Consider the following 15,658-nt stretch of genomic DNA (forward strand, 5'->3'; position numbering starts at 1 on the left):
TACCCATAGATATATACTTTGTCACTTTATGGAAAAGATTTATATGAATTCTTATTTGGAGGAACTCGTGTGAGTTAAAATTGGATCACCATATACATATCTCATTCAGAATAAATGAAAGGGACTATGACCCAAAGGTAAAAAGAAAAGGAGCTATTGATTGACACCAAGGCTCAAAAGGACTGTTGATTTTCTCTTTCACATTCTAACACTGCCGGTGGCCACCGTCGTTAGGTTTCTGAAGAAAAAAGAAATGAACTATGGATGTCAGCCTAAACAAATAGATTCAGGATTTTAATTCTATTGGTTCAAGATTTCGATTTCAACCACGGAATCCATCACCTTGTTTGAGTTACGGATTCATAACTCAATTTTTGAAGCTACTTTGGTGAATGTAATACAGAAAATCCAGGTTAAGGGTTGGAGATTGAACCCATAGACAAACTGTTGGATCAGCCCCTACTTGCCTAACCATTATGATAGCGTCAAAATATGAAGGACACTTAACTTCTCCTTCTGATGAGGTTGTTAGTGGTTTTGGTATCAACTTGAACACTGTGTATGCTGTCTTTAATAAAAAGATTCCATTAAAAACACTGGGCAGTGATGAAGCTACTAAGGTTCGATTATATTAATTTTTTGAGAAGAGATGTGTAAATTAAAAAAGAAACTCAAACTAGACAAAGTAGTGCTAAGATATATAAGCAACGGACAACTGAAAATACAATGCAAAAATAAACCATTAAAAAGGACAAAGACTATAAACTGAAAAATCCAACTCCATTATGTCTTATGGCTTAATACTCTGTTTTACTCTGTTCTTCTCCGCTTTGCACCGCTTATTAAAACACTTGTGAGAACTGTTTTCGACTCAAAAGATTCTTTCAGCACCTGCAAAATCAGAAGAATTAACTAATTCGGAAAAAAATCACCAATCAAAAAGGACATATATAGAGTACACATAGCAAAAGAAATGATTTAATACAAACTGAATTATATACCTCTTCCATTCCAAAATTTACAACTTGCTCCTGCAGGCTGCAGCACACCAACATTCTTCACATTAAACTTGTTGAGAAGGGTAATGCTAGATATTGGGGACATGGGCTTAACAACCAAGTCATCCGTCACCATGTATGTCACTGCTTCCTTCACAAAACCACCTTTGGCAGCCACAGCTCCTTTGACTCCCTCTGAAGCAATATAATTCATCTTCTTTGACCACAATTTGGACATATAGCATCAGGATACTGGGTAACCGACATGGAACAGCCAGAGTTAAAATTAGTGCAGTGGATTCTCCTTAGTGTTGAGATATCATTAGGTATGTTGTTGTTATTGCATCCATAGAAAGTCTTGTCATGTACTGTGGTAACATCATCAAGAAATAAGAAAAGATCCTCTGAAGATGTTCCAATTGAAGACTTGGGCTTTAAAAGGATCCAGTCATTCCTTCTTTGTTGAGAAGCCTAATGACAGTACTCACTGGCAACGAGAGAATGTGAAAGAGAAAATCGGCACAATTCTTTTCAGCCTCAGCAAATACTACTTTGCCAGCTTTGGTATCGATCAAAAGCTTCATGCTCAATTTGGTATCAACAGTAGACGTCATTTTGGTTATGTCAAATTAAATGGGACAAATCTTGTTCTTGAAGAGGTTAGTGTGGATGCATCAGCCTCAATACATCTTTGACTCGGTAGTCTAACAGTCATCAAATATTTGATGTAGCCGACGAGTTAAATGCTACACTAATCAAGATTCTTCACACTAATCTCAAAAAAAAAGAAAAAAGAGAAGAATTCAAGTAGTTGTCCAAAGTAACGTCTCGATCAGAAAGTGTGTAGGCACTTTAGGAGTTGCAATAAAGTTCTCTAACCATATTGCGTGGAACCGTTCTGTTTTTAAAAAATGTACTTACAAGAATAATACTCTAAAAGCCTCTTTCTATCTTTAATGAGCCACATAAATATCTATGGATTGATTTAGACAAAAACTTCAAAAGTCTTCATTTTTTTCTTAAAAATCATGAGACAAATAGCATCATATTTAGTTGATTAAAATAAGACACTAGTGGTTCGGTAATAAGTTGTACATTTATAAATTTTACATATGTTGCACCACATTTTGGTAATTGATTATGAGGTAAATTATTTATGTATAAAATTTAATACGATGTTTGTTTTGCAATTTAGAGATCCAATATTGTCATAAATAAACATAGAATAAACGGAAAACAAAATTAAGACGAATTGAAGTAAGGTTTTATAATCATAATTGAAACTACCGTTCATAACAACGACAACAGGAAACGAAACAAAAAACAAGAAATAAAAAGAAAGACACTAATCTATCTATTTCTCCATTTTCACTCCGGTCATGAAGAGACTTGTCAGCACTGATTTCGAGTCCAGTGATAATTTCAGCAACTTCAGTGCCTGCAAAACAATAGTATGATTTACGAATACAATCAAACCGAAAAAATGACTCCGTCATATATTCTATTCCTGAAACAAGTATATTAAAGAGGTCACCACTTACCTCTTCCTTTCCAAATTGAACAACTTCCTCGTGCAGTACACCAACATCCTTGACATTAAAGTAGTCTTTAAGAGTTGTAATGCTAGATACTGCAGACATGGGCTTAACAACCAAATCATCCATCACCATGTATTTAACCTGCATCTCCTTCACAAAACCCCCTTTGGTAGCAACAAGTATAGGCGGAGCATTATAAGCCAGTTTTTTTGACATTGGGGTCCTACAATCTGGACAGAGAGCACTAGGGTCATCGGTAATATAAGAGACACAATTTGAGCAGTTGTTGGAGGGGGAACATTTATAAATGGCCCTGACCCTTCTACGTTGAAAGTAACTAAACAATTGAAGAGATTCCAACTGGCCACTCAGGTTTTAAAATGATATCCTTAGACTTCAAATAGCTGTCATTCAGATTCTCTACGCTTTCCAACCTCAGCAAATAGAACTTTCTTAGCCTTGGTGTCAATCAAAAGCTTCATGCTCAATTTGGTCTCAGTCGCCATTTCGTTAGTAAAATTTCTTTGAGCTAATAAAGATGGTAAAAATGATGAATTTTGTAAGATATGTGGGCCTCACAATTATATTTAACAGTTTTTGGGGATAAATTGTTAAGTTTAGGGTAAAAGACTAAATTGAACACATTTTGTCATGCATGAAGGACTATTTCAATCACCTAGAATATATTAAGGGCCAAAATAAAGTAACTCCAATACATCAAAGACCATTTTGATCATTTTCTCTTACTTACACTAACCCGTTTATACACCATTAAAAAAAAATATTCATAAATAAGTATGATATTTTTACTAAGTTAGGAGTATTATTTGATCTTTTTAACATTTTTTATTTATATATATTATTTATTAATATCGATATTAATAAAAAAGGGCTTTTTAATATTTTTTATAAAAAAATTTAAAATATAATTTATAATTAATAAATAAAAATTATGGGATGTTCATGCGTCAATTTGGGTGGGTTAATGGTTAAAATCAAAATCAAATTAAATACTATAAATTATTAAAAATTTAAAATCAAAATCAAATAAAATTTGATTTATTTAATCGAATTGATTTGACTTTTTGATTTGGATCAGTTTTTATCCAAACGATTTACACCCTACCATTGTTGAGATGTTTGGGTTGATCTTGAAGTGTGTCCTGCTTGGAAAATTGACAAATAATTTGAAATAACTATTTGTGGTAAGATGAATGAGTAATGGTTGTACTTATAACTGCAACTATATATCATAATAAACAATTGCGGGAAATTAAACAAAAAGAAAACCATTAAAAAGCAATTTATTAAACTGAAATATCCCATGATCCATTATTTCTTAGCACTAAGCTAATTCTCCACTTTTACTCTGCTCGTGAAGAGAGTTGTTAGCACTGTGTTCGACTCCAAGGATAATTTCAGCAACTTCAGTGCCTGCAAAATAATAAGTAGCAGAGGTAACAATACTGTCCAAAAATATATATAAAAAAAATTATACATTAAAAGTGGTTAGGTACCTCCTCTATTCCAAACTGTACAACTTCCTCATGCAGCGCAACAACATCCTTAACGTGGCCCATAATGTTGGATACAGATAGTGGCTTGACGACCAAGTCATCCATCACCATGTATTTAACTGTCTCCTTCACAAAACCCCCGTCAGTGGCCGACACAACCATCGACATAGAGTTCTTACAAAGCGGGCAAATCTTGTAAACACCTTCCATGACATAAGAGCACTTGGCCGAAGAACATTTGTATACATTTTTTTTTTTTTTGCGGAACATTGTAATTAAACAATTGAAGAGGAACTGAAGAGATTACAACAGGACACTCAGGTTTTATTATCATGTCTTTCGATCTCTTCATATAAGAGCTATTCAGATTCTCTACGCTTTCGTAGATGTTATGTAAACATCCATTCATTCCTTTTTCCTTAAGAAGCTTACTGACTCTGCCAAGAGGCAGTGAAAGAATGTGAAACAGAAAATCCACGAAATTCTTTTCAACTTCAGCAAATACTACTTTTTTAGCATTACTGTCAATCAAAAGCTTTATGCTCAATTTGGTCGTCGTTGCCGCCATCTCGATTAATCTGAGAGAGAAGAGTTCGTATGTTGAGGTGTATACCTTAAATAGTTTTTTTAGATTTAAAATAGGATACCACAAGACAAGTACAATTTATTTTCAAATTCCTATTTAAGGCAAATTTTATTTATTTTTAAGTTAGGTATATAATTTCAATAAGGAAAGGCTTATTAAAAATATTCGAAATTTGATTTTGTCAAGTCCACACAACAATTTGAATTTATGTTCGAAGTGGATAAATTTTTATAAAATAAAAGAAACCCTTAACTTCATCCGTACGTAAGATTTCTTGTTCTATTTTCTCCAATATACAACGCCTTATAATTGCAGGTAAGTTTTCAGATGTAGGATTGATATGATCTGATTTTAAAAGTTCATACAATTATTACGCTTAATCTAACTTCACATATTCAGATTTTTGATTGAGTATCATGATTTCTCCATTATTTATTTATTTATTTTGAGATTAGTGTAGAGAATGTTGATTAGTGTATCGATTTGACAACATGCAAATTATTGACTGTTTCACTATTGATTAAAAAGTTATATGATGGTGAAGCTAAGTGCAAATTTTTAATTTCACCTCTGCAGAGAAATTAATAAATATAATGTGTTGTTTACTAAACTTATCCTATTTGATACATTTTTTGTCTAAAATTATTTTGTCCTGAATGAGGAAAAGGAATATCAAATCTTCACTAAAGTTAAATTTTTTACTGGTATTAGTTAATTCTCATTGAATCCAATGTCGCTATAGAATTGCCTCTAAAAATACATATTTAGCGTAAATTAAGTTATTGGTACTTACAGAATGCATCTTGTTTTAGCTCTGTATTTGTGCTTTAATATGAGATTTGCCTGAGAGATTTGGAACAAAACTTGCAGCTGTTATCAGCCAAAACATAATGACGAACGATGATTCCAAACTAACGTTGAAGCTGTTGATTGACACCAAAGAGCGCAGAGTCGTATTTGCTGAGACTGGAAAAGATTGTGTTGATTTCCTCTTCCACATTCTCTCACTGTCATTAAGCTTCTCAAGTCGAAAGGAATGAGTGGGTGCTTGCTTGCCTAACCTCTACGAGAGCATCGAGAATCTGAATGAAATCGAAACAATGCAAGGATGTACTTTTAAACCCGAAATCTTCACTTGGAATCTCTTCAATTGCTTAATAATGTTCCGATTCAAAGGATATTTTACGGATGCCACTCTCTTTCCCACACTAGAGCCCTAGTGCTATCTGTCCAGATTGTCCGAGAAATACTATATTGTCAAGAAAGTTGTATGTTGTGAACGCTACAAAGGGTTTTGTGAAGGAGGTTGTAGCCTACATGGTCATGGATGACTTGGTAGTTAAGCCTATGTCCGCCATTTATAGCATTGCCCTTCTTGACAAGTTTAATAATATCAAAGATTTTAGTGTGCTGCTGGAGATCAAGTAAGTAGTAAGTTTTGGAATGGAAGAGGTAATTAAACAGTTTTATTACTAATATCACTGGATTTTAATACATGTTTCAAATCTCACTTTTTATGACTAGTTACATAAAACTATTCGTCTATCTGAATTATACAATACTGCTCATGTTGTTTTGTCGTTAAAGTATTGCTACTTAGTGAACACTCCTACAGTATGATTTTGCAGGCGCTGAGGTTGGTCAAGGCATCCTTGGAATCGAAAACAGTTCTGACGAATATTTTCATGAGCTGCATGCATGAAAGCGCGCAGAGAAATAGTCATAATTAGACAAAATTTTGGAATTGGACGTTTCATTCCCTCTTGAGTTGATTCTGATTTCTAGGTTACATATCTATTGTTAAATTTTACTCACTTGTGTATATATACCTGTGAGTTTATTTTAGTCTGCATTCAATCTTATTTTACACAGTATCTCTTTTCAAGCATCTCCAACAATGCACAAATGCCTTCAACTGTCCATGTCCCTTAGCTTGACCCCGTCAAATTCGAGGTATATGGATGAAATTAATCAATGTTGTTTGAGTAAAAAGAAATAATATGTGGTATCACGAGTGAAATGCAAAAAATTGACAAACTCAATGTCTGAAGCTTTAGATTGTTAAGTAAGCTTTTATATATGTACTTGAATAAAAATTCCAAAAAATCGACTGTCTGTGCACTTACCCCTTCTTCTGTTATGGTATGGTACGATATTTTATATTCAGTTTTTCAAATTATTATATCATTAATCATATTGATTTATTTCGGTATATATGAATTAGTATTTTAAAGTTTGATTTTGATATTTTGCGATATGATAAATCGGTAATCATAGTTTGTTCAATTTTGATTAATATATACTCATATAATTGACTATTATGACTTTGACAAGTTTAAAAAGATATCAATTATATCATACTAACACTGTAACACATTATACATGTAGAAATATATATTCAAAAGAAAGTAAAAATAACTCATTTAATTAATCAATTATATTTAAAATACATTTCAATCAAAATAGAGTTGTCAAAGTTTCAACTTCTAATCATTTAGTTTATACTAATACTAGGTTGCATATTTATTTGAGTAATATTTTAATAATATACATATATGTTATTTATGTATGTTATTTCCTATTTTTAAATATAAAAAAAATACTACTAAATATCAAAAAATTTAAAATGTATACCATATATCATACTCCCTCCGTCCCTTTTTAGTTGTCCACTTTAGAAATGACACACAGATTAAGGCAACAATGATTAGCACAGTGAAGTTACAATTTTACCCTTATGACAACTTTTCACTTCAAAATTACAACCACTTATTTGAATTCAAGTGAAATAAATTGGAGGGAAACAACATACACTTTTACAATTTTCAAGAAGTGTAAATAAGGGTATAATAGGAAAAAATTTGTTGTCCTTTCTTGATTTGTCAAAATGGACAACTAAATAGGAACAACTAAAAAAGGAAATATGGACAAGTAAATAGGGACGGAGGGAGTATCAAATACTATCATAATTTGGTGTATATCATACCATGTCCATTCCTATAGGCCCAACTCATTATTTTTACTTTTTCATTGCGGAAATACATATAATCCTTTGTGCAATTCGAGAAGCTTCTGGAACTTCAATCGTCATTTTCTCTCTTTCGATCGTAGGGTTTTTCTCTCCAATATTTCACCTTTGCTTTGCAGGTAAGTTTTCTGATGTAGAATTGTTATAAACTGCTTCTTTAAGTTTATAGATATCTAGCCATTTAGGCAGATAGTTAATTTCTTTAAACCAGTATTGGGTAGGTCATAGGTGGGGAATAAATAATGAACTTGAAAAGTTGCTTATGAAATTTATTTGTAAGGAACTTGTAGATCTATGGTAAAATTTAACAATTGTACAGAAGCAGACTCTCTTGTGATAGAATCTAACTTCTAATCTTATTTTAGATAGAACATACTCCTATAATGGTTAAGGATGTAGATTGTAAAGAGTATATCTGTATAGAATTAAAACTTAAGAATGTAATTTTGGTTCCATACTTTAATCATAAGACTTAGATAAAATGGTTTAGTAAGCGTTGGTAATGAGAATTTTATTGCAGTACACAACTGTGCATTTCATTGCAAACTCTTTGTGTTTCTACATTGTATGAGATTAACGAAGAGAATTTTGATTAGTGTATATGTATGTATCAAAATTGAATTAATTGGAAAAGATATCGAACATATGATGAAAAGCCCTTGCTTTAGTGGCTTGACCCTTTGGCCAGCCCTGTCTCTTGGGATAACATAGGACCTATCTGTTGAAAAAAAAACACAGACTAACATAAAAATACATATGATCAAAATAATGGAAAAGCAATTGCACCTAGAATTTTACATGGAAATCCTTCTAAATAAGGGAAAAATCACGGGTCAAGAGAAGTAACTGATATTACTTTAGTGAGAAATTTTTATACTGTGTAGTCACGAATATAATACTCAAAGTGATTGCAATACACTCTAAAGGAATAACACTCTTTTGATTTATTACCACCTTACTGAAATATCGCTCACACTCTATTTTACTTTACAAACTAATTTTCTTGTATAGTAAGTGGAATACCTCACTTTGCTCTCAAATATTTTTTCTCTATATCTTGATTTGTTCTTACAAATGAGCAAGACTGCTCTAATTATAGAAAAAACTAGTACCGACGATATACATCATGAAAGAACCATCATTTCAAACTTAGGTTGGTTTCTAGGTAAGATTTGGTTTGAAAATAATGATGATGTTATGGTTATAGAGATTTGCACCAAGTTGCAGTAAAGTGGGACTTTAACGGTGGGAAATGGGGCTGGAACCCCACACAATCATAGTTTCTGCAATTGATATCATACACATTCTGCTTTTTTCTGCATAGAATAGGATTGAAAAGGGACTCGATGAAAGTCAAGTTTACATAGCGTAACTTGTCCTGTTTTAGCTCTCTTTGTTCACTGTGTTTGTGCTTTGATAAAGTGTAGATCCTCAACATTCCGAACAAAAATGGCGACTACTTGTGATACTAAACTGAGCATGAAGCTTTTGATTGACACCAAGGCTGGCAAAGTCCTATTTGCTGAGGCTGATAAGGACTGTGTTGATTTCCTCTTTCACATTCTCTCATTGCCTGCTGGAACCATTATCAGTCTTCTTAAGGAGAAAGGAATGAGTGGTTCCTTGCCTAACCTCTACGAAAGCGTAGAAAATCTGAAGGACACCTATATTCAACCGAACCAATGCAAGGATATCCTTTTAAAACCCAAGTCTTCAGTTGGGATCTCTCCAGTTCCTTTTCTATTGCTTGATGGCGATGTTACGACACGTGAGAAGACTTTTTACGGCTGTTCCAACACTAGTTCCCACTTAACTGTTTCTGATGACCCTACTGCTCTCTGTACAAGCTGTAATTATACTATGTCAAGAAAGTTAGTTTATGCTGCTCCGCGAGTAGCAGGTGGAGCTGTGGAAACAAAAGGGGGTTTTGTGAAGGATGTGGTGACATACATGGTGGCAGATGACTTGGTAGTTAAGCCCATGTCCACCATTTCTTGCATTGCTCTTCTCAACAAGTTTAATGTCAGGGATGTTGGTGTACTAGAGGAGGAAGTTGTAAGTTTCGGAGTGGAAGAGGTAATCAATTATCTTCAAAATTTAAAGATTTTTTATACTGTCACCGTCTTTTAATATGTTATAGTATGTTTCTATTATCTTAAGGTCTGCGTACATGTATACCACCCTTCCCAGACCCCACTGTTGGGATTACATTGGGTGTGTCTGAAATAAACTCAATAAATTTTGCTCCTGTCGTTTGTCTATCGTTTTCTATTCGGTTTAAGTATTCCTACTTAGTGAACTCCTAGTATTATGCAGGCACTGGAGTTGCTGAAGGCATCTTTCGAGTCGAAAACAGTTCTGACAAGTGTTTTCATGAGCCGCCGCGAGAAATAGTTATAAGACAATTAAAATTCACATATATAAGTAGTTGTTTTCTTTTGTTTCATTCCCACGTGAATTGGCTCTAATATGTTGGTTACATCTATTGCTAAACGTATTTGTGTAAATAGTTTTAAGTATGTTTTTGTTATATTATGATCTGTCTTCCATCTTTTTGTTGCGGAGTATCTCTTTTCAAGCATTGATATCTTTTAGCTAGAAAACATGAAGGGATTAAGATTTGCGGCCAAGATGTAGTAATATTATCCTTTTATGGATTGGAATGTAAAAATGAGAATAATGCTAATTTTTGTAATGTGGAATTTTAATGTTGTTATCATAGTGTAAAGTTCCTATCAAAATGGGAGATCAAAGAGAGCAGACAGATATATAGGTCATTTGTACTTTTTTGCCCTATTTTGTGCATATTATAATATCTCACAAGTTATGTTTGAAAATGACTTAGTTTCTAAAGAACTTATGTCTCACTTGGCATAAGTTCGATTGTCAAAGAGCAATAATTAAAGATTAGTTAATTTGAAGGACAAAAATGTGTCCATCCTTCTTGTAGCTGAGGGCCCAATAAGACCTGGGCTTATGGTTTCATATCCTCCCAGCCCATCTTTTCCTTTAGCCCGTTTATATATGGCCCAAGTCGACAGTGGATATGTTGTAGAACCATGGTTTAAAAATGTTTTGTCATCAGGAAAAAGGCGGGACCTTATGCCCCAAAGAAAAGAAAGGACTCGTGTCTCAATGATATGGCTAAATGATAATAAGGATAGATATATCAATTGTCAGATATGATTGTAATTCGTAGAATATCTTAATCACAATAGAAGAATATTAGCAAGCACTACTAATAATATTTTCATGAGAACAACAACCATTAATTGTTGTACTTTAGTGCTCGAGTGAAGTTTTTCTATTGGTTGATGTTCTACCTTGTAACCTATAAATAATAGTTTTAACACAATTGTAAAGGGATCTGATAATAAACAATATAACAATGATCACTCATGTTTTGTGCTCCAAGCTTTTCATATTTTACTAATTCTTTACTTACTTAATTGAAGTAAAAAAACAAAAATCCCGGCATGCACTTGCTCGTGATTTAATAGACTTATGATTTTTCATAAAAGAAATAATTATCATATTTTCTCTTTTTGCTCATTCCAATTTCTTTGATTTCCTAATAATATGATATATTGCAGAGTCTAATCAATGTTATGTACTATATATGATGAAAAGAATTAATTAGGTGTACTTCTCATGCAATGCTCTCTTCCTATATATTAATCGTGAATATATTATGAAAAGTGATATATTGGGTAGTCATTCCAACGACATTTGATTTTCTAAATACTATAAATTATAATGTAGTGTATCTCAAGGATAGGATCATTCTTTTTTAAATATAAATTAATTAATTAAATCTTAGTTGTCATTTATTATTTTTTATACATATATGAATAAAACGGTAGGACAGAATAACGCCTCAATCAACCACTTGACTATTCCTAAGGATGAATTAGAAAATCTAGTTGCCATCTCATCCGAAATAGACCTATATATATATGTGTGTGTTATAATTATGTCCCTACAACATTTAATCACTAGTTATCTATCACCGGAGGTGGTATGAATTTCTACGTCCATCACAAGTTAATATTATAATAATAATTAAATTTATGATTAAGTATTTATAAATATTCAGTAAAGCTATTGAGTTTTGATGAATCTATATACAAGTCTCTACATCCATTTCTGACTATCACTTTAAAATATTTCATTACAAAAATCTTAATAGGTGTTTCATCATACAATTTTTGAGTTCAATTTTAAAGTTTTGATTTGAAATTATATTTATTTATGAGATTTGAATAAAATTTCTAACTTCTATTTGAAATTTTAATTTACTATGGATATAAATTGAATCCTAGTGTTATTTTTATATCATTATGATGAGTGGTCGCATCCATATATACTACCTCCCTTATCGGTTATCATCTCATTGGACCAAATCAAAGTCAAATATAAATGATGCATTTACATATGTGTGACTCAAAAAAGTAAATAATACACTTTCATCATATAAAGGGTTAAGAAGCTTTACATGGAAAAGGCAAGGGGCTTCTCTTCGGATGGACATGACATTGTTATTAAATGATTGTGATTTTATCTGTTTCAGAATAAGAGTTAATTGTAAGGAAAAAAATTTATAAAATAAGTGTCATTTTAAAAATTCAAGACAAAAATTAGTATATTTTTTCAATTATATATACTCCTATATGAATAACCACTTCTTAATGGTGCTTAACAATTCTCAAAAAAACATCTAATAAATAAAAGTAATTAAGTAAATTATACATCTCTATTCATATTTTTCTTAATGAGCGTGAAATGAATTAAAATAGTAGTAACACTTATTTTAAAATGGATGAAGCATAAATTAAATGAAATATATGTCACCCCTTTTAAAATATCATATGGTCTATATGCATGGTCCAGCAACCCCACTTGAAAATATTGTTACGATTATATTATAAGGTAGTTGATAAAAAAAAAATGTTCAGTGAGCTTAGCTGTTCTTTAATCTTCTTACATTTTTAGGAAAAGAAACATCATGGGTGCTCATCATGGCCTGCTGTAACTATGCAACTATATATATATATATACACACACAATTATATTTCATTATTCTCGACCATACGTAAATTCTTAAATGTTGTCTCTAAAGTGAAGCTTCCTTTGGCAAGTGGAATAGTTAAAAGTTAGGTCTTTTTACTTCTTCATGCGATGAAGAAAATAATGTGCTTTCAATAAATTCTCTAATTATATTGACACTTCAAAAGGTGAATATGTCATGTATAGTGGTATATATTTCCTTGCCATTTGTTGGTGTTATTCATGAGGGACTTATGCATTCTATTGTTCCTTTTCAAGAGGAACCAGAGAGGTATAACTTCTTAAGAAGTCCCACGTCGGTAGAGAGATGAGAATTTGGTCTCTTTATATGGACTTGGACAAACCTCCTCTCATTAGCTAACTTTTGGGGTTGGGTTACACCCAGATATCACATCTTTACATAATGTATAAGCGAAGTCACATCCAAGAATTGCAATGAGTGAACTTATATACACTACAACAAAAACAACTTTTAGCGGCAATAAATAATATAATCGGCATTAATTAAGTGTCATTAGATCCATTGTCGCTAAAGGCTTAAGAGACATATACAAAGAGTGTTAATTGCCGCTAAAAATATATATTTAGCGGCAATTAAAATTTATTGCCACTAAAGATCATTTTTATTGTAGTGATAATCGATACAAAATAAACAATATCAAACTATGTCAAGGAGTATAATTGTTTAGGTTATCCCAAACACATACATTTTCTCTTGATTGAGAGGCAGGATTGGCCTAGGCCTTGTGAGTGGTTAGGAGCAAGCAAAGTCAAATACTCCACATGTTTTGCATTTAATACAAATTAAAATTGCATTTTCCCAATATAAGTTTCCTGGCTATAGTTATTCCCCTGAATTCAGATTGCTTTCAATGATAATTATTATGATAAGAAAAAGGCAAAACCTTCAAGGATTCTCATCCTCAAATAATAAACTTCAATTTAATTAAGGGTAGCTTTAGTTGTTGAAACCTTCTAATAAAGTACACTTTGGAAGTTCAACTTGAGAAATTCTTTAAAGTTAGCTTTTAACTGTTCTCTTGATGTATATATGTGGATCTAATCCAATTATTCCTGTGGTGTAAATTGATACCATGATATTCTTTATCGAAAAATTACATTGTATATATAAATATATATTTTTTTTTCAGCTCTAACTATTGGTTCTCCATGTTAACATTAACCCCACCACTGTTGAGCTTTTGGGAACCTTCTTAGCTTCACAATGAAGGTATACATGTAATTATGGTTACAGGAAAAATATTAGTAGAACTAGTAAAATGCCACCCTATAAAAGTAATATTCTTTTCTATTTTATTTTATTTTGGTTTTGCTATATGTTGCTTCACGACATTCACTAATAAATAACTAAACTTAAAAAGAACAGACTAAATTGATTAACCTTCACTTGAAGACTTACTAGATTTTGACAACACCACTGAGTTAAGACTTTGTCAAATTAGAGAAGTCAGTAGGAAATTGGAAACAAATGATGTTTTAGTTCTTGTTACCCTGATTAAGGAAATCAAACGTGTCAATTTCAGCTGAAAATTCGATATATTTTTCCGTTTCAAAGAATCTGTCATGTTTGTCTTTTACACGATTCTTAAAAAAATACTACTCCAAATGTTCTAATTTATGTGACACTTTTCGTTTTTCGAGAGTCAAACAGTTTAAGTTTGATCGGTGAAATCTTCAAAAAAAAATTAAATGAAATTTATATATTTGTAAACTACGTAAAAAGTACTATAAGTCACAATGATTAACAATTCAAAATAATTAAAAGATATACAGTATACAAAATTTACGATCAAAGATAGACTTGTTTGAATTTGAAAATCCAAAAAGTGCAACGTAAAATGGGATGGAGGGAGTATTAATTAAAATAGTCTTTGACTATTTTATCCTTATTTATTTGTTGTCTTAAGATGTAAGTAATTAATCTCTCTTCATTAAATATTTTCTCTATTTATGTGTAGCTGTTTATAATCTTTAACAACAATTACTATTAATAATAAAATAGGAAAAAATGATTAATTTTGTTTTGGACTTCTAAAATAACGAATAATTTATGATGATGATATTTTTAAAAATCGTGACAAATAATTTAAAACGGATGGAGTTTGAGTTTTTTTCAATCACTTAGTACTTTTAGAGTGTAAAGTAATAATCTTTGATCATTCCTTTCATCCAACGCTATAGTTCCTCCGGGAAAATTTGTTTCATAACAATGACATATTTATCAATTCTCTTTGATAATTATTCCAAGTTTAATTTCATATCAAGTAGTCAAACTTTCAAAGTAAATCCAAGACTTATCAATAAATAATACAATGATAATCAATGCTTTGACAAAGAGTGAAAAACAGTAATCAAGCACTTAAGCAATGATGTTTGATAATGAAATATATTAACAGAATAAACAAATTTTATAAAATAATTTTTTTCGTATCGGTCTTTTTATATTAATAAATATACACAATGCAAATCATACCAAAAAAACAGTTATTAATAATAGAGATAGATTTAATTTATAAAAAATTATTAAAATATTATTATTTTAAATTAAAACTTTATGACGATAAAAACTTAAAAATTTATCACGTGATAAGTTAGTTTAATCACATTAACTTTCATGTTTGAAAATAGAGTCAATAATTAAAAGTTATTCACTTTATAATTATAATAATAACGCACTAAAGTAGCTTTTGAATCTTTTGGAATAATGAGATTATCAAACTATATGTTCATGTCTCCAATAAAGTAAAAACAAACGGGAAGTGAAATATTTTTAAGGATCAACCTATTTTTTAGGATCCATTTTTAGAAATTAGATTCTTTAACTCATTTCTAAATTATAAAACCTATTTGACCCATTTCTATTTGGTCTTTCATAAAACAAATTAGCCGTCAAATTATTTCCT

General features: G+C 31.3%; 1 protein-coding gene and 3 pseudogenes across 2 annotated transcripts; 2 read left to right on the forward strand and 2 right to left on the reverse strand.

The window, feature by feature from the left end:
• Positions 1-810: 810 nt before the first annotated feature.
• LOC125809620 (uncharacterized) lies at positions 811-1,612 on the reverse strand (annotated as a pseudogene).
• A 740-nt stretch (positions 1,613-2,352) lies between these two features.
• LOC125809621 (uncharacterized) lies at positions 2,353-3,042 on the reverse strand (annotated as a pseudogene).
• A 2,487-nt stretch (positions 3,043-5,529) lies between these two features.
• LOC125809622 (uncharacterized) lies at positions 5,530-6,369 on the forward strand (annotated as a pseudogene).
• A 1,352-nt stretch (positions 6,370-7,721) lies between these two features.
• On the forward strand, positions 7,722-10,220 carry LOC125809672 (uncharacterized). 2 transcript variants are annotated; one of them, XM_049489265.1, is made up of 3 exons: positions 7,722-7,786; positions 9,090-9,743; positions 9,984-10,220. In XM_049489265.1, the coding sequence occupies exons 2-3, from the start codon at positions 9,117-9,119 to the stop codon at positions 10,059-10,061; spliced, it is 705 nt and encodes a 234-aa protein (XP_049345222.1). In that variant the 5' UTR covers positions 7,722-7,786; positions 9,090-9,116; the 3' UTR covers positions 10,062-10,220. The 2 variants fall into 2 exon arrangements, with proteins under 2 accessions (XP_049345222.1, XP_049345221.1); XM_049489264.1 differs by having other exon boundaries at positions 7,728-7,786; positions 9,095-9,743.
• Positions 10,221-15,658: the final 5,438 nt, after the last annotated feature.

Source organism: Solanum verrucosum, unplaced genomic scaffold (genome assembly GCF_900185275.1).
Source record: "Solanum verrucosum unplaced genomic scaffold, falcon-dt-bn FXZP01000121.1, whole genome shotgun sequence".
Classification (NCBI taxonomy): Eukaryota; Viridiplantae; Streptophyta; class Magnoliopsida; order Solanales; family Solanaceae; genus Solanum; species Solanum verrucosum.

Excerpts from the sequence above, each read along its gene's own strand:
- LOC125809672 (XM_049489265.1), top strand. The coding sequence starts at position 9,117 with ATGGCGACTACTTGTGATACTAAACTGAGCATGAAGCTTTTGATTGAC. Across the intron at positions 9,744-9,983 it reads TAAGTTTCGGAGTGGAAGAG|GCACTGGAGTTGCTGAAGGC; the intron begins GTAATCAATTAT and ends AGTATTATGCAG.